This window comes from Aotus nancymaae, unplaced genomic scaffold (assembly GCF_030222135.1).
Source record: "Aotus nancymaae isolate 86718 unplaced genomic scaffold, 86718_ANA_hifiasm-v0.15.2.pri h1tg000008l, whole genome shotgun sequence".
In the NCBI taxonomy this organism is placed as follows: Eukaryota; Metazoa; Chordata; class Mammalia; order Primates; family Aotidae; genus Aotus; species Aotus nancymaae.
Window position 1 is genome coordinate 28,049,668 of NW_026988419.1, and position 25,893 is coordinate 28,075,560.

Genomic DNA, 25,893 nt, shown 5'->3' on the forward strand with positions numbered 1-25,893 from the left:
TTCTTGAACAGTAATTTGTATCAAATAGGACATCCTTGTTTTTGAAGTATTAATTTTTTATTCTAATAAAAATGAACGTTACTCTACAAGTCTAAGCATAAATTGTCAATCACACTGAAATTATATGGTTAACCTTCATCTATACATTTTATTTATTTTAGCATACTCACTTCTTAATTAAAGTACACTTATATTAAAGACATTAAATATTTACATTGAAAAACTAATAGAAGAATTTATTTTAGAGATTCTCAAATTATAAACTAAATCATTTTTCAGTTTGCAGCATAGTGTGTGAAGTAGCCACACCTAATGGCCAGGTATGATGTTGCAACCCAGCTATATTAGATATTGTAGAGCCCCTGACAAAAGACGAAGGTGTGTAATACAGTCCTAGGGGTATGAAACTCTACAAACTACCTAAACATACTTAAAATTTCCTTGGTCTGAGTTGTGACAGCAGAGAGAAAACCTCAGCACTGAGGATATCCTGGAAAAGCATGGGTAGATACAAACATTAAAAGTCTTCACCAAAAACATACATAATTTTTAGGTTGGGGAGGGCTACATTTGGTTTGCACTTGATGAAATCTATCTAGAGAGTACTAGAAAGAAGACAATCTTTAATAAACACCCTTCTGCAGTGGACATGACACTCCGCCTGTCTCCAAACTGGGATTTGTCTTGAAGACGTCCCTGAGATACGAAAAGTGTTAAGATGGACACTCTTATGTCTCATTATTCCTTCCACAGAAGGTTACATTTTTACTCCAGTGACAGAGATTTGTATCCTTCATGGCTAAAGGTTGAACACATTAGTGGAAAGAATCAGAGCACTGAATAAGAACACCAGCTGCTTGTCAGGTAGAGAACATTAATAGACTGCAGAGGCTGAATTACATTATAAAATGGTCCTTAGCTTCTTCTTTTCATAGTCCCCTTGGAGTATTAGAAAAACATTATGGATTCTTTCTCCACCAAAAGACACATACTCATAGTTAAAATTCAGTACATAATTTTTAGGTAATCTCAGGACTGTTCCTTAGAAGTTGAGCTCTACATGTGCTTCATAAACACTATGTCACTGCATGTGAATTCTCCAAGAACATGGAAACATAAGGTTTGTATTCTAGAAATTGTCTTTACCATTAACCCTGATAGCATATAGTTAAGCTGTAGGGTAAGAAGTGATGACATATCCACATTTTTTTTTTTTAGATGGAGTCTCATTCTGTTGCCAGGTTGGAGTACAGTGGCATGATCTGGGCTCACTGCAACCTCCGCCTCCCAGGTTCAAGTGATTCTCCTGCCTCAGTCTCCCAAGTCACTGAGACTACAGGTGCATGCACCATGCCCAGCTAATTTTTGTATTTTAAGTAGAGACAAGGTTTCACCATGTTGGCCAGAATGGTCTTGATCTCTTGACCTTATGATCCACCTGCCTTGGCCTCCCAAAGTGTTGTGTTTACAGGCATGAGCCACCACGCCCTGCCAAGATATTCATATTCTTAAAACATTTATAGTGATATCTACCTGCTTAACAATGTTAAAAAGAGATATTAATAATGACATAACACACACTCCTTCTTTTGGCTGAAAGTTTCAACGTGCTTCATGAAGTTAGATTATCTTTTACATGGGAGATATTAGGGGCACAGACATTCAAAGACATATTTAACCCACAAGCACAGAACAGATTTCAGCAGCTCTATCTAATTAAATTTCATCATAGAGAAGGAAATAAAGAATTCTGTAGAATGTTACTACTACTTCATATTTTTTTGTTTCACCCAGAATCAAGCTATCTCCAGTTAGCTATATGAACAAATTCAGCAATATGTGGTCATGTGCATGAGTGCTGTTATAATCACATTTATAAAATTTAGGGACAAGCCAATGATAAGGAACATACATGGATACTACTGCTTTGTATTTTTTTTTTTTTTTTTTGAGACGGAGTTTCGCTCTTGTTACCCAGGCTGGAGTGCAATGGCGCGATCTCGGCTCACCGCAACCTCCACCTCCTGGATTCAGGCAATTCTCCTATCTCAGCCTCCTGAGTAGCTGGGATTACAGGCATGCACCACCATGCACAGCTAATTTTTTGTATTTTATTTTTAGTAGAGACGGGGTTTCACCATGTTGACCAGGATGGTCTCGATGTCTCGACGTCGTGATTCACCCACCTCGGCCTCCCAAAGTGCTGGGATTACAGGCGTGAGCCACTGCGCCTGGCTGCTTTGTATTTTGTAAAAGCTGGCGTGAATGTTCAGGGAACTGGGGACTTATTGAAGAGCTGGTCCTCAACAGATGTGTATCTCCACACCCTCCACCAGCTCCAGCTCACCTGTGTTACTGTGCTTCCTCTTCTCTCTCAAGACACAAGACCTTGACCTGGAGTGGTCTCTCCAATATAATACACCCCAATCACCTAACAGATGTCAATAAAAAGACTGGCAGAGTATGCTTTGTTTCTCCAGATCTCTCTTCCTAACTAGGCAAATTATAAATTTCTTGGATGAATCCACTATAACTATCATAATACATTTATCTTCGCACATTTGTGTTTTCAAATGAATAGGTGTTTAAAAGAAAAAGTCCTAAGGTGATCAAAGACTGGTATGGCTTCTCCAGCCTTCCCTCCACAGTCTTATCAATAAATCATTTGCAGCAAAATGGAAAAGATAACAAGTCTGAGAAAGAGATGGTATTCAATTTCTAAGGATCCTTCTGCAGCACAATTTTAACAATAACAAGCAGGACATTTTCTATTCACCATTTCATTCAAGCACACTGCACTAAATTCAACGGTTAATGAGGCTTTATCACAAAGATGAAATACTTGCACCTGATTTACTGCTGAAGTTTCATTAATTGTCAGAGAAGTACACCTCTCTCTTGGAAATGTGTACTCGTTTACCAGGAGTCAACACTGACTTAATTTATGTTTTTAGATAAGACAGTGATAACGTAACCCCACAAAAATGGTTTTCTTGATTTGTAATCATATTTGAAATTACCACCTTCCTTGTTTGTAATTTCTGATTTTGCCATTTTGAGGTTTAATTGAGGCCAACTCTTGACTTTTCTCAAAATATAATAAAATGATACAGGGATATAGTCCTGGCTTCAAAGTACATTTAGGGATAAAATAACATCAAGTTGCAAGTACTCTTAAGTTATTAAGAGAAAAATAAATGCATGCATACATTCATACATACACATCCATATGGCGGGGAAGAAAGAGGAAGGGAAAGAGAGGGGAAAAGAGAGAGAAAGAAAGAAAATGCTACAGCTAATTCAGGAAAATATCTGAGAAATCTGAGTGGAAGGTATGAAGAAATTCTTTGTGCTATTTTTAGTAGCTTTCTCTGTAAGTCTAAAATTATTTCATAATACAAAGTTCAAAAAATCTGTTTTGAGGTAAAAAAGACATAAATAAGAAAATGAATCAAAGACTATGCTCTCAGACACAATTACTATTTCCTTCAATCTTGTAAATCAACAATCAATACTCAAACACTTTTATTGTTTAAAGTGGCTGGTCTATTGGCAACATATATTACAAAAACCATCATCTCTAAACTATATTAATGTTTTAGCTACAGTTATCATCAATTATTTAAGACCTACTTCCTAAGCAGGTTGTTAGGCTAGAAAGCAAGATTTTCAGAGAAGGTAGGGAGAACTATGGAAAGGGAACAAACGATAATTTTATACTAGTAAGAGAATGCATTCTGAGAGTTCTAGAAACCCTGATTGTATGTATCTAAAAGAGTATTCTTCTCTTTAGTGCCTATACACCAGAAATGGTCTGACCAAAAGAGGCAGCTTTTCTCCAGTGTATGTATATCAGCAAAATAAAGGTACAAGCTATTGAAATATTGGCCCAGTTAGACATTCTTCCATTAACAATCAGTTGAGACACATTTTTAAAGCAACAGCTTAAATGAATGGCTGTGTGTCTGTAATAATTTCGACTTAAAATGTCAACTGGATTTGAGATGCCATGTGCATTTAATCAATGTCTCTATATTGTAAAATAAATATACTTCAGCGTGACTGCTGTGCCAGCCATAAATCATAATTCACAAAGACAAGAACATCTTATCCTCTCTATTGATAGTCGTTAATGACAATACTGATTAAAATGGCATCTGCCTGCCATATTATTGTTAAACAGTCTATTAGAATTTCTATTACATCCTATAACCTACCACTATTTCTCTATGTGCTGATACATCTCTTATGGAATAAAACATGATAGACAGTTAGATTTAAAGTTTAACACTTAAAATGCAAAATCAAAGAGCACAGCTGACTAGTACATTCTAACACATATTATTTCCAAAATTAAGAGTTCCTTCCAGCAGAGATTCCAGTGTTCAAGGACTTGTTCCTTTCTTTTAGAATTAATATTTGAGCTTTTCTTTCTTTTCTTTGTTTGAGATGGAATCTCACTTTGTCACCCAGGCTGTGACATGAGTACAGTGGCATGATCTAGGCTCATGGCAACCTCTGTCTCTCAGGTTCTATTGGCCAGGCTGGTCTCAAACTCCTGACTTCAAATGATCTGCCCACCTTGGCCTCCCAAAGTTCTGGGATTACAGGTGTAAGCCACCACGCTGGCCTGGTTTTTCAAAATAAATATTTTGGGCAAAAAAGAAAAAAACTACAGGAGAAAAAACATTGTCATTTGAATGTCACATGAGCCCATGGAAGCAGCTGTAAGTAAAGACTAATTGTTAGTTACTATTTCTAGAACGGATTTCTCAAAATCAAGAATTAGCTCAGCAATTCACTGTTGAATGTACACTATAAGCAAGGCAAGAACAGCAGCAAATTTGGTGCTCAACACTGTAGGATGACTGGGAAAGGGAATTAGATACAGTCTCACTAACCAGGATGAAAAATGGTTAGGGAAATCACACAAAAGCACAGAGGCTGAGTTAGAGAGGTCAGCCAGGTAGTCTAGAAGTAGTCCATTCAGGTACATTCTACCAGCTACAGAGACCATAGCAGTAAGGAAGGCACATGACAGATACATACTTTAAAGTCAGATAAGACACAAGGTTCAATGAAAAAGATCCTATAACTATGGATGAATAGGGTTGGATAGGATGAATAGGGTTGAATGCAGAATCCGGTGTTCTAGATATGGCCAGTCAGAAATAAGCAAGCTCTACTATGCCAGTGCTCTAGTCTAAGAAAATGGACTTCAGAGTGGGCTTACACAGGACTAAGGATTCTAGACAATGCTATGGGAGCAGATCCCAGAGTAGAAGCCAACATGCTAGGGAGATAGTACTCTGTTTAAGAGGCATGGTTGCTCAGTGCTCTACTGGCTTATTGAATTCTGTGGCTGGGTGACCAGATGCCAGATGTAGAAAGCATTTATACCAAGCTGGCCAAGGTCAGGGGAGAGGCTATAGAAAATCAATCTATCTCTGTGTTTAGTTCACAGAGGACCAGGAGGAACCTGAAAATGTGGCTATATATGTGAGAAGATGTGGGAGGCAGGGAAAATGTGGCAAAGGCAGAGAGACTGGGGAGAACAGAAGAATGCAAAGACATGGTTGTTATATTTCAGTGATGACAAAAATGGTGGAAAATTCCAGGATGATCCACACTAGCTCTAATGCCAGTCTACAGTAAACAGGCCTGGCCATGACTTCTTCATGAAGTGTGGCCTGAGCTTGCTGTTGACACTAAGATGCTGGGTGAGGTGGAGTTAGAGGGCTGACCAAAGAATTACAACTCTCAAGAAAGGGAGTTTGATCAGCCCAGGGGATGAGAATGACTTACCATGTCCCCATGTCTGCATTTGTTGGAATCATTCTTTGACACCTTTGCTCGTTTTTAACAATGCAAGAATTGGCTGTGTGTGGTGGCTCACGCCTGTAATCCCAGCACTTTGGGAGGCTGAGGTGGGCAGCTCACCTGAGGTCAGGAATTCAAGACTAGCCTGACCAACATAGAGAAACTCCCTCTCTACTGAAAATACAAAATTAGCCGGGCATGGTGGCTCATGCCTGTAATCCTAGCTACTCGGGAGCCTGAGGCAGGAGAATTGCTTGAACCCGGGAGGTGGAGGTTGCAGTGAGCCGAGATTGCGCCATTGCACTCCAGCCTGGGCAACAAGAGTGAAACTCCGTCTCAAAAAAACAACCAACCAACCAACAACAACAACAACCACCAAAAAAAAAAAAAAAAAAAAAAAATGCAAGAACTATCATTTGTATAAATGTTAAATGCCTGGGTTTGGGATTACTCTTTAGTTTTCTGGGAGTTTCTCCCTTTCTCTGTCAAAATAAAGGGACAGAAGCTGTATGGAAAATAGCAAAGTAAAATTAAAGTGAAAAGATAGGATATATAGGACAAATATTCTGATAGCAAGTTCTAATTAGTCATTTCCAAAAGTGCGATAGTCGTCACATCACTCGACATTTAATGCCCTCCTAGCGTGGGAATAATGAAGGCACGACAGCTAGGGATGGGAATATGACATCCTAGTCTGGTATAGTGTGTCTGGGTCAAAGGTCTAGGAAATTGGTCAGAGTCCTCCATCTTTCATTTTATAGTCCATCTTTTTCATAAAAGCTGTTCCTTTCCATACTTTGAAAATTCCAGGAGGCATAAGGAAAGCAGAACAAATCTATTATATTGATTTTTTACTATACATTGACTAGAGTTCAAATTTAAAGTGGAAAATTATAGTCCCTGGGGGAGAAGAAACCTATCAGTGGGAGGAACCTCATACCAAAAAGCCCTAGAATTAGGGTTTTTACTGTTCACTGGTGAGTTTGTCTGCAATCAAAGTTGCAACCATTATTTCTGGTCGATGTTCCCTCCAGCTCTTTCCTTTTTGAGTTTTGAATTATATAATATTTTAAAGAATTCTTTTGTTGGCAAGTGGGATGCTGTTTTTAGTTATTCTCTGCTGAGACATTTCTACTTTGATTTCCAGAGCTATGTGGCTTTTTCTAATACCAAGAAAGCCTTAGGAGAACAGACAGCAGCTTACAAGTTAAAGCAAGCACAAAAAAACTAATATAACAGAAAAAAGTTCACTCACGTTTTCTTTGATACTGTCCACTCTTTTATATACATTTAAAACGTGTTGTATATGGTTTTTAAATTTGTGGCATTAAAAATATTTACTTTTAATTTTATTTTTCAGAGAATTTTTATGAAGATATACACTAGCATGTAAACAAAGAGTGGTGAGGGAAGGAAGAAGAGAGAGGAAGGATCAGATAAAATTGGGAATGCAGAATAGGGTGACCATGGCCCAGTTTCCTTAAAACTGAGGAGTTTCCTTAGGAAGAGATCTTCAGTGTTCAAACTGGGATGAGTTGGTTACCCTAATTCAAACCAAATGACACCATGTATATGAATATATTTAAAGGTCATATTTTCCATTTTGACAAGTTAACAGTCTTGGTCTATTTTCCTGAATGCAGTGCCATTTCACCTTGTGAAACTGACTTTTCAGCTAACCAACCCCTTTCTATTTTAGCCCATAGACATATCTACCCTATAATCAATTTCAGCCAATGACCAAATAGATGACTATAATAATAATTTATATACACATTGCAAGTAGATAAAAAGTATGCATCTCCCAGACAAAGAAAAGCTTTCATTTCAGAAGGCAGTTACAGAATTAAGGTTAGAAATTCAGACATCTTACTATTCATTTTTTTTTTTTACTGGGTACACTGCAAGTGGTTTAATCATCATTTCTGTAATTCGAGGATGCTCTGCTTATCTTAAAGGGGTTTAGTAAATTTTATGGCATTTTAATACTAGAACTTCTATGCCCTACCACACTTTGAGGCAAGGCTGTGGGCACTAGATTTTGAATATAATGAAAAGACATCTGGCTTGTTCACTGCAGCATCTCCAAACCAACTACTAGTACTGTATTTATTAGGCAATCAGTATTCGTTGGATAAATGAAAGATGATGTTAGGAAAAAATAAAAGATATTTCATATTTATCACAACATGCTTGTTGTGTACTTAGTAGTTGTCTGCTCAATAGTACTGAATAGATTATTTCAGAAAAGATCAGAGATTTTAGCCGGGCATGGTGGCTCATGCCTGTAATCCCAGCACTTTGGGAGGCTGAGGGGGCAGGTCACGAGGTCAAGAAATTGAGACCATCCTGGACAACATGGTCAAAGTTTGTCTCTACCAAAAATACAAAAATTAGCTGAGCATGGTGGTACGCACCTGTAGTCTCAGGTACTTGGGAGGCTGAGGCAGGAGAATCACTTGAATGCAGGAGGTGAAGGACGTTGCAATGAGCTGAGATCGTGCCATTGCACTCCAGCCTGGCAACAGAGTGAGACTCTTTTCTCAAAAAAAAAAAAAAAAAAAATCAGAGATTTCTCCACTTTATCTAGAAATGCAGTTTGAAAAGGGACATTGAAAATTCATTCATATAAAAAAGGACTGGTGTACTTTTTTTAGGGGTAGAGAGATAGAGAAGGGCATATATTTGAATTTAAACTCCAATTATGGTGATAACCTCACAGTTTAGCTCTTAATTTCAAATCCTACTTTCACTGCTAATGATTTCATATTTATGGGTCATCTTAATTAGATACTGAGTTTAAGTAAAAGGATCATGTTGTATATTTCTTCTGGATTTTCCCAGAGATTAGTGCTTAATAGATATTCAAATAATGAGCTGATTGGCAAATTTTTTCATATCATTTTAGATGGATATTTATCTTTCCTACTTTTAAAGTACTTCAGGGAGGTCAATTCCACAACCTGTTCAGAAACCTCATTTCAGTGCTTAACAACTGTCTTCTTTTTTATATCTAGCCTCATTTTCTCCCCCTTAGTGATTTTGGCCCATTTTCTCTAACACTGTCCTCAGTGGAAATGGAGAACAGCTGGTTACTATTACCAGTTAACTCATCCTTCAACCTTTTCTTCAAGCAGAAATTAAAAAAAAAAAAAAAATTAACCCCCAATGCAGTTCACCCTCTTTCTTATTTTTGAACCACTTCCACTGTTTTCATTATTTTCCATACTATTATCAAGGATGACTAAAGGGGCACAACACATTAATATACAAATAAATCTACTTCAATTAGCACACCACAGAAACCAGTCAGTCACTCAGCAAAAGATTATTAGGGGCCAAAACAGTGAAAAACATTGTGGAGGAAGTCCCTCTGCTCAGAGGAATTTACAATTTCATTAAGGACATGAGACAGATGTGTAAACTCAAAACTAAAAACCAAGCAGGCCTGTGAGAAGTACTCAATGGAAAAACTCAGACTGTAAGAAAGAATTAGATGAGAAAGAGAGAAATGCAAATCAAAGAAGAATTCAAAAAGGAGATGGGGCTTGAGGTGGCTTTCAGAAGCCTGGCAAGCCTCAGAGGAAGACGGTCATTCTAAGTTACGGTTATCTTAGGGCATCACAAAGCTTGTTTGGGGTAACAATGAACAGAATAACAGTTAATAACCTGGTTAGAGTGGAAAGTTGTAGAGAGAAATGCTAAAACAAAGAAACAAACTGGGACAAGAATATAAAGGGCATTGAATGCCAAACTAGTTTGATTTTTCTGGAGGTCGCTGGGACTGGCTGCCTTAGAATCATCAGAGATTCCCAGGCCCCATGTTAAACCTAATGAACTAGAGTCTCGGATGGTGAAGCCCAGGAATCTATAACAAGCTCTGTAATGATACTAGGGTACAGAGAGACTTTGAGAACCACTAGGTAACTGGGAAACATCTTGGCTCCCGGGGCAGAATACTACTAATGGATATTTTAAGAATTTGCTATGTACCAGGCATTTATCATCTATTATCTCATTTAGTCTCATTTAGCAATGCTATTAGGTAGATGCTACTACTGTTTCAATATCACGAGAGGAAACTGAGGCACAGAGTGCGTAAGCTGAAAGGCTAACAGCTAGAAGGAAGTAGACCTGGGATTTGAACCTAAGTAGAATAAGTCCAGATCTGCTCTCTTTGCTACTGGTTACATTGCATTTTTGTGTGGAAAGTGTTCATTACATATTTAATAACTGAACAGATGAATGATTGGTAGCTATGCCTACAACGAATAGGAATGAAGAAATGAAGAAAGCAGGCAAATCAGTTAGCAGGCTATTGCAACAATCTAGTTATCAATAACAAATTGAATTAAAGTGGTGGCAGTGGAAGTGGAAAAGAAGGGCCAGATAGAAGAGAGACAGTATTTTGAAAATATCAAGATTGTTGACTGATGGAAGAGTGGAGATGGGAATGAGAGGCATCTCGAACATTATGGGATTCCTGGCAGTGCCTCAAACAGAATTAGGGGAGTCAGGATGAGCTGGTGACTTAGATGAGTAGATTCCGAATTAGATTTTAGATTTGTTGAAGCTGGGGTTGTGGCAGGGCCACTGTGCAGAAATGATCAGCAGATAGCCACAGAAGCAAAATTGGACTGTCTCCAAAATCTTGGTGGATATTATTTAGCAGGATTGAGATAATAGTCCTCAATGTGCAATGAAATATTCGTGTATCTCCTATCTATTTTTTAACTTATGTATCTCTTATCTGTTTTTAATTGTTCTGGAACACCTCTTTTCTATTCTGTGAGGAAAACAGTTACGGTTATTATTTCAAAGATTCAGGTCTCCTCACTTCATTAGGAACCATCTCATGTTATTAAATTGCTGGTTTGATGTTGCCTTAAGTCAGGAAAATCCAATGGATGGCAAAAATAAGTATGGGTGCTACAGAGTCTAAGAAAGTATACACTGAAGCAAGGGTGATGTAGATGCATTTTTAGATGCTAACACAATAGGAGCAAAAGGGGTCTTTGTGTCACTATCAGTTCACAGGCTCTAGGTAGGCTATTTCACTCCTCAGTGTCTCATTCTTCATTATATGCAAAGCAAAGCTCTTTGCCACATTCATCTCTCATGCATCTTGAAGATGGACGTTAGTAAATTACATTGAAGTTCTCAGATAAAAGGTAATAAACAAAGACCTTATTCCATTCCCCCCCCCAAGCAAATTATTAAATCTATACATGCCATTATCTAATAGTATTAAGTAAACATCCCACAAGGACATGACATTGAGCTGGACATGGAACAAGGTAAATTAGGCAAGTCCCACCAGGAACTCAGGAATGTTTACATGTACGTGAATAAAACTGTTGTTAATATATTTTATTAGTTATTTAATATGAGTATGCAAATAGGTCCATTAGGAAATATTTTGCATTTTATTAATTCAGCATCTTAAATATTTAACCTTAAATGCTAATGAAGTTTATTTATTAAAGTGTATCTTCTACCTTAGTGCCTATGAAAGTTCCTTTTAGCATATCAAATTTTTTTTAAAGTTAAGCCAATATTTTATCCACTGGACTTTTGTTCTGATCTGTTAACAAATCTAAGCCTCATTATCCAAGAAAAGTAATGAGATAAAGGGGTCTGTTCTTCTTCGGCGCACTTTGTAATTCACATTAACGTTAATGGGAGCTGTGCACGCATATTAGGAGGAGAAGAGAGCCTGAATCAAACAAGCCTTTTGGTTGACACTCTACGTGATCATTTTTTATTGTGATAAGTGTGACAAAATCATTTTACTGCTTTGGACAGCCGTAAACAGGGTTGCACAGCAATCAAGATTACATAGGGTAGGAGGGGAATCCATGGAAGCAGCAATCAGATTTTTAAATGATTTTGAAAACAAGGTTCCTGTACATTTTCATACCAATTAACCCCATCCATGCCCTTGCCATTCCATGAACACGTGCTCAAAAAATAGAATGATAAACATTTGCAGATATGCTTGACAGCTGGAAAAAATGATTAAAGTCAGATATTAAGCAAACTCCGTGTGCTGGGCACCTCAGCAGCTCATCTGTCTTTGTACTCAGCCTATCAGATGAGGAGCCCATCTGTCTCTGGGTCCTCTTTTAGCTAAGAAATAAATGCCAACCAAACAATCCTAAATGTGCTTGATCTAAATTTAATCTATACTTAACTTTTTAGTTATCATACTTGCATCTGTCTCCATCATTTTATATCACTTGCCCTATTCACATAGCATTCTCTCTCATTTCTTTACATTCTCATGTTCACAATCTATCCATATTATGGTTCTAGTTTTTCTCTCTGGTGCTTAGTTGCAAGCCAACAAAAGTAAGGATGTATAACATATAAACATATAAATATTATCAGTGATCACACCACTGGGTTTAACGCAAGTCACTATCAGCATATTACACTCTCTACTTTGCAATTCCATTATAGGCGCAACACCACTGGTCGTAAAAAGTAGTATTCTGGGCCCAGGCCTGTGATAGTAATAACGAAAAAAAAAGGGTCATTGCTTTTTCCAACCGAATGAAAAATTAAAATTGCTATGGCACTTAGCTCAAAAGGAAAATTGGCAAATTAACAAAATGATGAAACAAAGTATTAATGGCTCACATTGTGAAAGAGAAAGTAAATAATTTAAGATGGGCTGAGGAGAGAAAATTCAGAGTTACCAAAGAGATAAAAATTGAGCCTAACTCAATTCCAATGTGGTTTAGCATCTATTTCTTTTCCTCTGTAATCATTGACAACCATGGAGAACGACGGATGGCTGCACGGGTGGTGGCCTTCGACATGCAAATTTATATTTTTTGCCATGGTCATGTATTTGTCTCAGTCTCAGGATGTTCAGCCATTTTACCTTGATCTGTAAGACTCTCTGTTGTCAACATGTTTCTCTACCCAGCTTGAAGCTGAATTCAGAATTTTGACCTAGTTTGGCTTTCATTTTTCATCTGAAATTTCATGTTTCAAACGGGCCTCTACTTCATGAAGCAAAGCACCTTAACTCCAGCCTGTTGCCGGCCTTTTGCCTTTGGGGAAATGACTGTTAAAATTTCATTGGCCTGGCTACATTAGCTCAGTTACCCTTCATACCCATAAAGTTGAAGGGATACCCAGGCATTTTACAACCACTATCTGGAAAGAGGTAATGACAGGCTGTGGCCACATTACATTTATTGTACGTGAGACCTGTAACAGCTGTTATGGGATCAAGGTAAAGAGGAGAAATGTATGACAGATGTCATGTTCCCTGGTGACTTAAGTATTCAGTCTCTATCTAACCTAATTTAAAAACCAAGTCAAAATGCATCTTTATGGGTAATGTATTACAGGACAACTTCAGGGCAGCCTGACGAAATAACTATAAGCCATGCATTAAGAATACTAAGTCCAAAACCCACCTACACACTCTGGGCTGAAATACGTAAAGAGAGAAAGAAAAACAAAACAAAAAAGCAAAAAGCTGTTTTCTCCTTTTGAGTCCCTTTCCATTTGCATTCTGCAATAGAACGTTTTGCTTTCCACCAAGTGATTAAATAACCTTTGAAAACAGTTCATGGCTACATTGAGAAAGGGGTGACCCAAAGCTTATAAAATATAAATGATGGAATGATTTTAGCTATGTCATTTCTTTTTGTAGTTTATTACGCTAGGCTAGAGAACAGGCATCATGCCCACCTACATTACAAAACACCAGGTAGAGGGAATCTAAAATCTGAAAGAAAAAGTTAGTGGGTTCCGAACGTATCTTGCTTGAGACAAAGGTAATATTTGACGGTCTTGGCTGTCTGAAGTGGAGCTAGAGGGGGAAGACAAGAGGTAATCTCTATCATTCCTTAAAAGAAGACATACAAATAGCCAAGAGGTATATGAAAAAAATACTCAGTATCACTAATCATCAGGGAAATGCAAATTGAAACCACCATGAGACATCACCTCAAATTTGTTAAAATGGTTATCATAAAAAAGATGAAAGATAAGTGTCAGCAAGGATGTGAAGTAAAGGGAGCCCTTCTACACTGTTGGGAATGTAAATTAGTACAGCCATTATGGAAAACGGTATGGGTGTTCATCAGAAAGTTAAAAAGAACTACCGTATACTCTAGCAACATCACTGTTAGGTATTTAAAGGAAATGAAATCAGCAAGTCAAGAAGGTATCTGCACTGACATGTGAATTACAGCACTATTCACAACAGCTAAGACGTGGAATCAACTTAAGTGCCCATCAGCAGGTGAATGGATAAAGAAGTGTGGTATATATACACAATGAAGTACTATTCAGCCATTAAAAAGGAGAAAATCTTGCCATTTGCAGCAACATGGATGAACCTGGAGGACATTATGTTATGTGAAATTAGCCAGACACAGAAAGACAAATACCGTATAGTCTCACTTATATGTGAGCTGTATAAAGGTAGAACTCATGGAAACAGAGAATAGAATGACGGTCACCAGAGACTAGGGAATGGTGGCGCTGAAGAAATGTTGGTCAAAGGACATAAACTTTCAGCTAGACAGGAGGAATAAGTTTAAGAGATTATTCACCATGGTGACTACAGTTAAAAACAATATGCCTTGTACTTGAAACTTGCTAAAAGAGTAGATTTTAAGTGTTCTCACCACAAAAGAAATAAGTATGTAAAATAACGTGTGTGTTAAATAGCTTGTTTTAGTCATTCCACAATGTATACGTATATCAAAACATCACGTTGTGTTCCATAAGTATAGACCGTTTTTACTTGCCAATTAAAAATAGATGATAAATAGATAGATAGAGAGAGAGATAAGAAGTAATGTCTGTCAAATCAGGCACTATACTGACAGCTTTGCTTACCTAAACTGTTAAATTTCACAAGAACCTGGACAGGATGTGTTATACCTAGTTTACTGATGAGGAGATGACTAAAACAAAGGGACTCGTGAAGGCCACAGAGCTTGTAAGGGACAGATTTTTAATTAGGTTCAGCATTAATTTAGTAGCAGTGAAGGCCACAGAGCTTCTAAGGGACAGATTTTTAACTAGGTTCTGTGTTAATTTGGCTAATTTGGTGGTGTGTTGTTTGTGGTGGTAGTGGTAGGTGTGATGTGTGTGTAGGAGTGTTCTTTTTAAAATAATTCACAGTAGGATGTCTTAATATAGAAGTCTCCTAGTTTAAATCAAATATATAGTATATTTTAGAATAAAATGAAATAAACATATATGCCTTAGAATTTGCAAAGCTTAGGAACAAAAAGTTTATGCCTCTAGATTGTTAAAAATACCTTTGTCTCAAGGGTTCATGATTTAGCTTTTTCTGATGCTCCACTATGTAGAAACTGAACTCGTCTATCTTTGAGGTATGCCTGCATTATCTGAGTTGAGAAGAACAATAAAGAACATCCAGCTGTTGGGGTAGGAGGAACAGTTGATACAATCATCTGCAAATCAAGTTCACCATTTACATTACTGTCCACCTATCTTAGAATGTTTGCTGCAGGTATCCTAGGGCTTTGTGTACTAAAACAGACACAGTTTGTGTTAGCTTTTTGTTACAGCTCTATGTGGAGTCGGTTTAAAAATAACCTTCCCATATTTATATGTTGCAAAAAAGAAAACAAAAGCAGGCATAAAGTGATTTGGCTTTGGTACCATAGTGTGCTAAATTCTGATAATGTATCTGTTGAAAATTCAGTGTAGCTTGGGCAGTGTGCACTCTATTCTGCTGTTAGATCACTCCTGCTTTACCTTTTTCATAGCACCTACTACCATTTGGACTAACATCAATTATTTTGGATGAGTTGTTTATTCTCTCCCCTTCACTGGAATGTAAATTCCAGGACAGCCATGGCCTGGATGTCTGGCTTGACACCATATAAATTGACTGTTGATTCCCTCGAGCTAATGGGGTACTGGCTTGTCCCTGAAATATCTAATGAGCATCCTCTTCACTTGTTGGGTAATCCACTGTTACAAATAGTTTACATGTTTATGTAATATTTTGCTTGTTTTTATTTTAATCTCACCACAATGAACTCAGAAGTCTTTTATCTTTCCTTAGTTTATAAAGACAGGAAAAGTGCTGTTAAAGCAGGACTTGAATGCTGTGTGTCTAGTGCCTAGAATAGTGCCTGATGCCAAATAGGACCTTAATAAATTAACTGATGTGTTGATTTAATTATTAATTGCAATAAATTTATAAATATAGAATAAAAATAATTATGAATGTGCTTGGCAAGGACAAGGCTTTCAATAAATGTTACTAGTCAAATGATATGGGCAAACACATTTTAAAAGCAAAGATGACGTTCCCATTGGCAGGATTTGCACTTTGTTCTTCATTAGTCTAGTAAAAAGGAGTTTACAAGGCATAATTCCCTTTAGGACTGAATTTTAAAAAGGGTATAGAAAAAGGAACCTGAACCATTATCAAACCTTTCCATTCAGTGTCCAAAGGAAGTTGACAGTTCAAAGGTTTTTGAAGTGAGTGGCCTATGATATCAAAAAGAGACAACAGCAGCTATCATGTAAAAAATGGATTTGAACTTAAATCTACAACAAAATTTAGTTTAAGTAACATAAGAATTGACAAGGTTATTAAGAAATCAGAAACTAGTCTCTGGGTTTTCCTCTCTAGACAAGGTAAAATTTTCTTAGTCAAAGGATATTTCTCTTCGGTTCCTAGAAAAATCTGCTAGGCCCCAGGAAGGTGGCCTAGGACTGACAGCAATGGACTTGTCTTTTAAAGGGGTTGGAGCTTCACCCTTTGGCTGAAAGGAGCTATGAACGGTCTTCCGGCAGGTTAGTGCCATAAAGAGCACAATGTACATGGAAGTCAAACACATCATGGAAAAATCTAAGCCCAGAGCATACAGAGAAACTACAAAATTGGTAGGTTCTTAAGCTGCATATTTTTCCACAATAATAATAATAATAATAATAATAATTCACAGCCTATATAAGAACCACACTTGAATCATGCAAGTAGATAATTCTGAAAGCAACAAAGTATAAGGATATTGGAATTAGACAACATGTATAAAGATATTAATTAAAGAGATCCCCCATAATTTTTTCAAAGGGATCAGGAGTAGGTTAAATTAACAAGTAAGCTAAACCATGCTACTACATATTATTGACATGAATGGACCAGCTAATATCAAAAAAAGTGCAAACACACAGCTTTTCACAAACAAGACCAGGAACGCTGTTAACACGTTCACATTTTCATGATGAAAGCCTTGGTGAGGACAGGGAGGCAGGATTTAAATCTTCACTCACTCCCTTGGCCACGTACCATTCTACATGGTATAACTTCACGACCCATCCCAAAACCCTATCTTCAGGAGAGTGTTTGAGAAACGCAGATAATGGAAAAAATAATACATATTTAAAAACCACACATGTAATGCCAAGAGAACCTTAAAGCAATCAATCTTTTTTAAATAAGAAAGAAGCAAAGTCAATAGCATCTGAGCAACAGATGAGAATTAAAGCAAAATCTGTTGGCTAATGGTAACAGCTTTGTGTTCTTTGTTGTTGAAAATGTGCATGTAGCAGCAACTCCAATATGCTCACAAATTCAGATGCAAAAGGCTATGGAAAACAGTTGCTATTTTTACATGGAAGATAAAATCAAACACCACCTTTCAGATCTTAATTTTGCTAAAATCATGGAAAGAAACAAAGCCTGAGGTGCTAAATGTCTAAACGATCCAGGGCTTGTGATTTCTACTATATGAAAATACAGAATATATTGGACAATAAAAGGGAAGAGGCAGCACTGTATTATGGGCAATGAAGTATGAACCTGCCAAATCAAATCATCTAAAATAAAATATAAAGTTAAGGTTTAATTTAGTAATATTCTAGAAAATGGGATATGTGAAGCTCTAACAGTTTTTATATTTATAGACTATTTTACTTAAATCCTTCAATAGCGTTTTTCATTAATACCTTAAAGAAAAAGCTTCTTTATACATTACTATATTATAAAAGTAGTAATAATAATTATGATAACTATATTAGTTTTCTATTGATGCTGTAAGAAATTGCAACGAACAGTGGTTCAAAGAACACAACAGGACTAAAACCAAGGGGTTGTTACACTGCATTCCTTTCTAGATGCTCCCCAGAGAGAATCCATTTCCTTGCCCTTTCCAGATCCTAGAGGCTGCCCACATTCCTTGGCTTATGGTCCCCTCCCTCCATCTTGAAATTTGGCAACACTACATTTCTCTGAATCTCACTTCCACAGTCACTTTTTCTTCTTTTACCTTTAAGGCCCCTTGTGATTACATTGGGCCTATTGGGGAAAATGCAGGATAATCACCTTATGTTCAGGTCAGCTGATCAACCACCTTAATTCCATCTGCAACCTTCATTTTCCTGTCATGTAACATAATATTTATACAGGTACTGGGGGTTAGGATGCAGACACCTTCAGGGGTCACTATTATGTTTACTACAATAATTAAGATTCATTGAATGTTTATTGCTTGCCAGGCATAGGTCTAAGCATTACAGCTAATAAAACATAATTCTCATAAAAATGGTAATTCTATTATGCTTCTCATGTTTCAGATGAGGAAACTGAGACAAAAGAAGTTAAAGAACTTGCTCAATGTTACAGAGGTGGAAATTAGAGCGGCCAGGATTGAACTCAGAAATCCATATGCAGAACGTGTAATTTTCCTCTTAACTCTATCACTTAAAAGACAAAATTCCTTATCTAAATACATTGCAATTACATGTTGTCATTATCATCAAGATGGTTAACTCACAGTTCATAAATTCTGGCAATCCTAATAATTATCTAGAATATGGGCAAGTTTAAAATTCAAATGGCAACTGGAAGGACAGAGTCTACAGAGGCCATCAGGAAAAATGTCTATTGAGAGATCTGACCCCATCTGGCATTTACTAGACTATAGATCATATTCAATAAAATGTATGGGAGGCCATTATTTTGTATTGAGCTCCTTCATTAGGCCACAACAGACCAGACCAAACTAGAATGGAGTCACTCATGCTATGTGTCACATAATCAAACTGAACTTAGAAATGTGTCAGTTTTCCAAAATACAGGAGATTCCCAGCAACAAATCAAGGAGGACCAGTGGCATGAGATAGAATGATAAAGAGGTCCTTCTACTTTAACCCTATAAGGAATGTAATTTTGAAATGAGCAATCCTCTTTTTGTTTCTTGCTTCTGCTTTCTTCAGTCTTTTTCTGCCTATGAAGCTCACACCTTCTGCTCATCTCACTCAAGTGCCTTTCTGTTCTGTAGATGGGATGTGGACCAATTTATGAATCACTAATAAAAGACAATTAAATCCTTAGAACTCAATTTGCTGAAATATTGTTCTTTTTAATGTTAATTTTTTGAGATGGGGTTTTACTCTGTTGCCAAGGCTGGAGTCCAGTGAAGGGATCATGACAATGCATTCTCTACCTCCCAGGCTAAGTCAATCCTCCCATCTCAGCCTCCTGAGTAGCTGGGACTATAGGCACATGCCACCATGCCCAGATAATTTGTGTTTTCTCGCTTTTTTTTTTGTAGAGATGGAATTTTGCCATATTGTTCAAGCTTGACTGGTAACTCCTGGGCTCAAGTGATCTGCACCCCCGGGCTCCCAAAGTGCTGGGATTACATGCCTGAGCCACTATGCCTAGCTGAAATTTTGTTTTTTAATAGTCAGAGAATTATGACATCAGGCCTGCTGGGGTAACCTCAGTCCAGGTGAGAGCAGGACCACAGCAAGTCTTGTCATAACACATCCAGGGGCAACAACACTCCGAAGATTTTGTGCCTGAGGAAACTTGTTTAGCATTTCATGAGTATTGGAAATGTAATGGGAAGGCTCACTGGTGTCAGGATTATTTATATTCCCTAAATGTCACTTATAAATGGAATGATGGAACTTTCCTTTCTATCTGGAAATTTCCATTGACAATCACAAAATGAGAACAATGGCAGTAAACACACCCAGCATTCTTAAATGAGATATCTCCTAAGGGTTACATAAGAAGTGGCCAAACCAGCCCCTAAACCATCATCTCCCATCATTCACCTTCAGCCCATGGAAGAGAAGTATAGAGATCAATTAATTTGAGAAGAAATTATAGGAGTAAAGAAAGTAATAAAAAGGGGTACTTCTGCCTCTAACCCCCAACAAAATAAGTGAGAGGGCTACAAGAAAACCCCTCAGGGAATTTAGAGTTAGTTATATAAAAGGAGATTGTCACCCCACTTCCTAACTGTTTATTTTGTGACTTGCAAAAATTAACTGCCTCCTCCCTTCCCTATGCCTGAGAGCATTCCAGAGTCTGATGTTTGCTCCTGGAGTGAGGAGGCCCAGAGCTGGTGTGGGACTTCGGAAGTCTGAAGATGCAAGGCTGGTTAGAACATCTCTATGGTGGGGTGAGGAGAAGTGGAACAGTAGGAAGAAGCTGTACTTGCATCATTTGGAGGGGCAGGAGATCAGGAACTCTAGTGATCCAGGTCAATGCTGTGGCAGTAAGCTAGTCTAGAGCTGTCCCAGACTGGCACTGTCCAAGAAGTCTACCAACTGCAGTAAGGAGACTCAGGGGTGTATGTCTGAGGTCAGAGGCTTAGGGGAATAGGTCAATGGTAAAATGACCTCCATTAGTGACTGGTACAGTAAGGAACACTCTAAAAAATCCACAAAAGTAGCCACAAAGGTTCCTCGATGGCCAGATTACACCAGATACCCAGTTAAGTAAAATTCTACCCTACTGAATCTTGTCTTTCTTTGTCTCCTGGTTCCAAAGACTGAGAAATAGGAGAAGGTAGAATTCTGCCTCCCACCATACCATAGGATGCTCCTTGTGGTTTAGATCCAACAGGCAGAAAGGAAAAATGCTTTGATTGATATTGGGTTAAACATTTTAGCCCCCAACAAACAGGTTGTTTCTTTTACCCAGAAGTGACCGAAACCTATCAGCCAGAAAGCTGAGATAACGTCAGGGTGTGGTGAAGGCAGCCTCAACAGTGCATACTTGAAGGTGAGAGAAGAAACAAAGCTGTTTTCTGACGGTGCCCTGTTGAGCCCTGCCTAGTCAATGGCTATAGAGCATATGAAATCTTGTCTCACAACTATGCTGGATCAGTAGAGGAAGCATGCTGGCCTCATTTTAAAAGTGAGCAAAGTAAGGCTCAGGGAAGTTAAGCAGTATGTGTGAAGCCCCGTTACTCATATGTAAAGAGTCATGGATCCACAATGAGGCATCTGACCCCAGACCCAGTGACATCTCCCCTGTATCACAGCGCCTCTGTAGGTGACAAGTGATGCACCCAGTGGCCCGGCCACTGCACACCTAGAGTCACAAGGGGATGAGGTTCATCTACCCTGACTCCCATACTTCAAGAGAAGTGTTCCAGAGGTAACATGTAGGGCTTCCCCACCTCTCACTTTCCCTGTGCTGCCAGTGGAAGTACTTATTTTCATAACACTTCAGTACAAAGGACTGCAGGCATTGTTCGTGCCTCTATTAAGCATTGGCCTTTCTTTTATGGTGTAATCATAGCTCACTGCAGCCTTGAATTACTGGGCTCAAGCCATTCTCTGGCCTTGGTCTCCTAAGTACTTGGGACTACAGGCAGGTACCACTGTGCCTGGCAATTTTTTTCTCTTAGAAATAGGGTCTCCTGTCTGTAATCTCAGCATGTTGGGAGGCCAAGGCAGATCACTTGAGGTTAGGAGTTTGAGACTAGGCTGGCCAACATGGTGAAACTCCATCTCTACTAAAAATATAAAAATGAGCTGGGTGTTGTGGTGCGTGCCTATAGTCCCAGTTATTCAGGAGGCTGAGGCAGGAGAACTGTTTGAAGCTGGAAGGCAAAGGTTGTAGTGAGCCAAGATTGTGCCACTGCACTCCAGCCTTGGTGACAAAATGAGACTCCATCTCAAAAAAAAAAAAAGAGAGAAGAAAAAGGCTCTCCCTACGTTGCCCAGCCTGGTCTTGAACTCCTGGGCTCAAGCAATCCTCCCAAACTCCCAAAGTACTGAGATTACAAAGGCATGAGCCACTGTGCCTGACATAGTGTTGACCTTTCTTTGACAACAAACTTGATGACAGTGTCCTGTCATCACTGGAAGCTTCCCCAGAAAGCTCCTCTGCCTCTGCAGAAAGAGAACAAGCACAGTCACAGTTGAGAGCTGTATGCATTTAGCTGAAGATGAGGGAAAGTATGCACTTTGTTCTGAGTGCATATAAAGGAGTTTCACCAGGAGAAACAAAATGAGAAACAAACCCAACTTTGCCTTCAAAGCAGGCCCATACCTCAGCATGGCGCCGAAACCCTTCTTCTTTATTTTCCTGTCTGGATCTTCATTCTCTTCTTTGCGCTTTTTCTCCTTGGCTTTCAATTTGCCCTTTTCCTTTTTCTTCTCCTTCTCTTTTGCTTTTTTGACTTTTCTGGCTTTATTTTCCACATCCTCTAGCTCCGAGTTCCCCTGAGGGGCAGATTCACAATTCAGAGCTCCTTGGCCAGAGTGAGAGCTCTTATCAGACAGACCATCTGTACAGAGGAAAAGAATCAATACCCATGGTCAGGGGCACAGGCAGTTAGTATATAGAGATACGCAAACACGTAAAATGCAAAAGAATGAATAACAGCACTCTGGAGTTCTACCCTTCCATGTGGTTACTTGTGCCCTTTGAAGATCTAACTGCCTAAATCTGGTTACTTCAAGCAAGATTTGATGCTGGGAGCGGGGAAAACCAGTTGCTTAGCTGGTAGTATGAAAGGCTTGATACGTGTTCAAGTACTAATCTCTCTGAAAGCTGGCTTGTTAACCTCGATCAGCTCAGAAAGCCCACATGCTAGGAAACAAACAGGGTGAGGAGAGAGTTTTGAGTATAAAATGTCCCAACTGCTTCTACCCAATTAATGCAGTCAGAGTCCTTGGATTGATGCTGCCTCTAATGACTCGAATGAGAATGTCAAGAATTGCATACTTAGTGCTCCTATCCTAAGGGTAAGTGACAGTTGGTCCTTGTAGGAAAGTGAAGGAGAACATTTCTTTAGCATTGCACTGTAAAATAAATTGCATATTGCATTCTCCAATTCCATGTTCGTTAAGCCAAAGGGCAAAACATATCAGGAAAATGAATTACTTTTAATATCAAAAATATAATTGTGATCCTTAAATCATTTTTCTCTGTAGTTAAGCACACATTCTTGCCCATGATTTGCAGATAATAATGAGATGAAGAAACCATTAGGGAAGCAAATTGTCCTACCAGCTTCTATTTCTTCAGGTCCATCGTAGGATTTGTCAATGGCGGCTCTAAAGCTCTCATTGCAGCCTCGGCCTCGAACCATGTGCGGCCGGGGCCTGTGAAAGGGAAGGTCATTCTTCCGAACCTCAGCCACTGCAGTCTGCAGACTCTCCAAGGAACTGGACTTTTTCAAACCCAGAGTTGGACCAAAATCTTTGCTTGGAGATTCTGGAAAAGAAAGGGCAAAAGGTCACCCCTCTCCTAAAGGGGCAGTGTGGCATAATGCTATTGTTCTAAGAATATTTCTGTTTGGACAGCCCAGAAAAGGGGTGTTAAGTAGGTGGGAGTTTGGGTTATACTGCAGGTTTGCCACCTTTTGTGACCTTGAACAAGTAGTTTGACTTCTCTGAGCCTCTGTTTCCTTTTCTAAAGTTGTGATAAGATTTAATATGACTATATGTACATTTCTATGTAGAAATGTATATGCATGTGTGTCTATATGCACATATACACACATATGAATTTAAAAGCTTGTAGCTATTTATAGAGATTATATGAGTGTGAATGAAGTGATGTGAGTATACACACACACACACATGCAAACTCACAGACACGCATACAAACATACAAGCACCTAACATGATGAGAGCTTCTCTTCCAGTCCTGTCCTAGGCACTCCACACATTACAGCTTTTATCATTGTCAAGGTTGCTCATATGATTAGTAAGAAACACACTGGGCATGGAAATAAAAAAACATTGAAGTGACTGTGATTTTTGTAATTTAACACTTTACCTTACTCTACCGGCTATTAATGTAAGTGCAATTTATTTAATCAATCAATCAATAAAGTAAAGCAAGAAAGGAAACAACTTTTCTGTGTCAATGCTATTGTTCTGAATGTATTCCTATTTGGGCGTCTAGAAAAGGAGCAACCTTTTATGCAACATAAAATTATAAAACAGAAAATATAGAGCACACCTGAATTTTAATCATCTCTTTTCTGGTATATAATGTTTTTCATTTATGCGGTCTGCCTTGCCCTGTACCTACCCCCTCTTACTCTATTCCCTGACCTCCATTCTCACCCCCAGCTAGTCTCCCAATTATCAATAACAGGATTAGGTTATATAAATATTAGCAGCACAAGGATTATCTTTACGATGGAAGGAATTCTATCAGGGCTTTTGTTTCCACATTCAAAGCTTTTCCACCAGGGCCACAGCTCATGCGTCTTTTCAGTTATGAAGGAGACTACTGTCATGAAAAGGCTATACTTGCATTTCTGGAAATAAACGACTGTGCCATTTGTCAATAGATGGAGTACCCATTAAGAATTATGTACATAAAGTACCTACTTCAATGTCTAGCACCTAGCGAGGCTCAAGAAATGGCACTACCTTTTATTACTATCGTCACTATTTTTGCTTCCACTATCACTGCCACTATGAACACTACTTCAAGCAGCTTAACACAGCATTTAGGAAAAGAAATGAAGTACAACAAAGGCCTGATGCATATATATAGCCAAGTGAAGTGAAACAGCAATACAGACCTTTTCATATAATCTGAGCATGTTAAAAACAGTCAACAGAATGGTGATAATCCTAATAGCTAACAATGCATGAAGTGCTTAGTCTGTATTAAGCAGTATTTTAATGCCTTACCCACAATAACTTACTATAATCCTTATAGTTGTGCTACTGGTACTTCTGTTAGCCCTATTTTACAGATTCAGAAATTGAGGTACACAGCACTGAAATAACTTGTCTAAAGTTACACACTTAACAAGCATCCAGACCAGGAGCTGGGCTGAGGCAGCCTAGTTCCAGCTTTTCTGCTGTGTACCATGTACTTTACTGTCTAAAGATGTATTTGGTCTCCACCCTCTATTTGATTATGGTCAAACAGCTTAATTGCCCTACATTTTCCTCATTTCTAAAATAAGAATATCAGGCCAGATTAACCCTGGAGCCTAGTCTAGTAGGCAAATTGCAAAAATTGGACATTGCTTTATAGCTTCGTCATTAACTTACAGGAGACAACTTTGCACTTTGAGCAATCTATAGGATGACAATAAACACTGCATGTTAGAGGTGACGGTGTATATTCAGTAAATGCAACAGAGATAAGACTAGGCAAAAAAAATACAAGAAATTTCAGGGAAAAATTTCAGGTATTACTTGCAAGTCATAAATACTGAGGATATGTTACTATTAACTCCAGAAAAAGGCATATTTCTTATTCTCAGGAAGGAAGATAAGTTGAAGAAACAGAAATTGAATAAGATCATTCCTGACAAGAAAAAAAAGGCCTCACGAAGGTTTGGGGGTATTGAAGCACTAGTAAGAGCTTTGGAGTTTACAGAAAATATTTTATAACATCAACGCCTAGGATGTCTGACAGGAAGTTTGGTGAAAACATGAAGATGAAAACTGTCCGAGAAAGCCCTGATTCTCTGTCAACAACAGTAACCATCTTTTATTTATTAATTGCCATTCAGGAGATTACATTAGAGCCCAGACTGTAAGCATTCACGTCAACCTTTAGCAACAAATTCCAGGGAACACGAAAGTGAATAAATTGTCCAAGATAGAAGGCCGTTATCTAAAAGGAGCTCATCTGAAGCTCAGCAAGAAGTCATAGCTAGAAAAAACAAATACACTGTTACTCATTCTAAGCAAATTGAACATTAAGGATTCATGGATTTTGCAAGATTAATAGAGTTGGCAATTAATTCACTCTATATAAATAGAAGTCACAAAGTAGAAATCCTAACTGATGTTGGGCAATATTACAACCTAGCCCTACTG

The 25,893-nt window shown here is 38.2% G+C and overlaps 1 protein-coding gene across 3 annotated transcripts in view; it reads right to left on the minus strand.

Annotated features, from left to right (window-relative positions):
• PARD3B (par-3 family cell polarity regulator beta) overlaps positions 1–25,893 on the minus strand; it is a 1,134,301-nt gene that overhangs the window by 349,067 nt on the left and 759,341 nt on the right. For all 3 annotated transcript variants that reach the window (XM_064373118.1, XM_012446125.2, XM_064373119.1), the window contains 2 exons: positions 23,102–23,308; positions 22,139–22,376 (listed from right to left, as the gene is read on the minus strand). In XM_064373118.1, the coding sequence (XP_064229188.1) occupies positions 22,139–22,376; positions 23,102–23,308 (445 nt within the window). The remainder of the gene's footprint in view (positions 1–22,138; positions 22,377–23,101; positions 23,309–25,893) is intronic.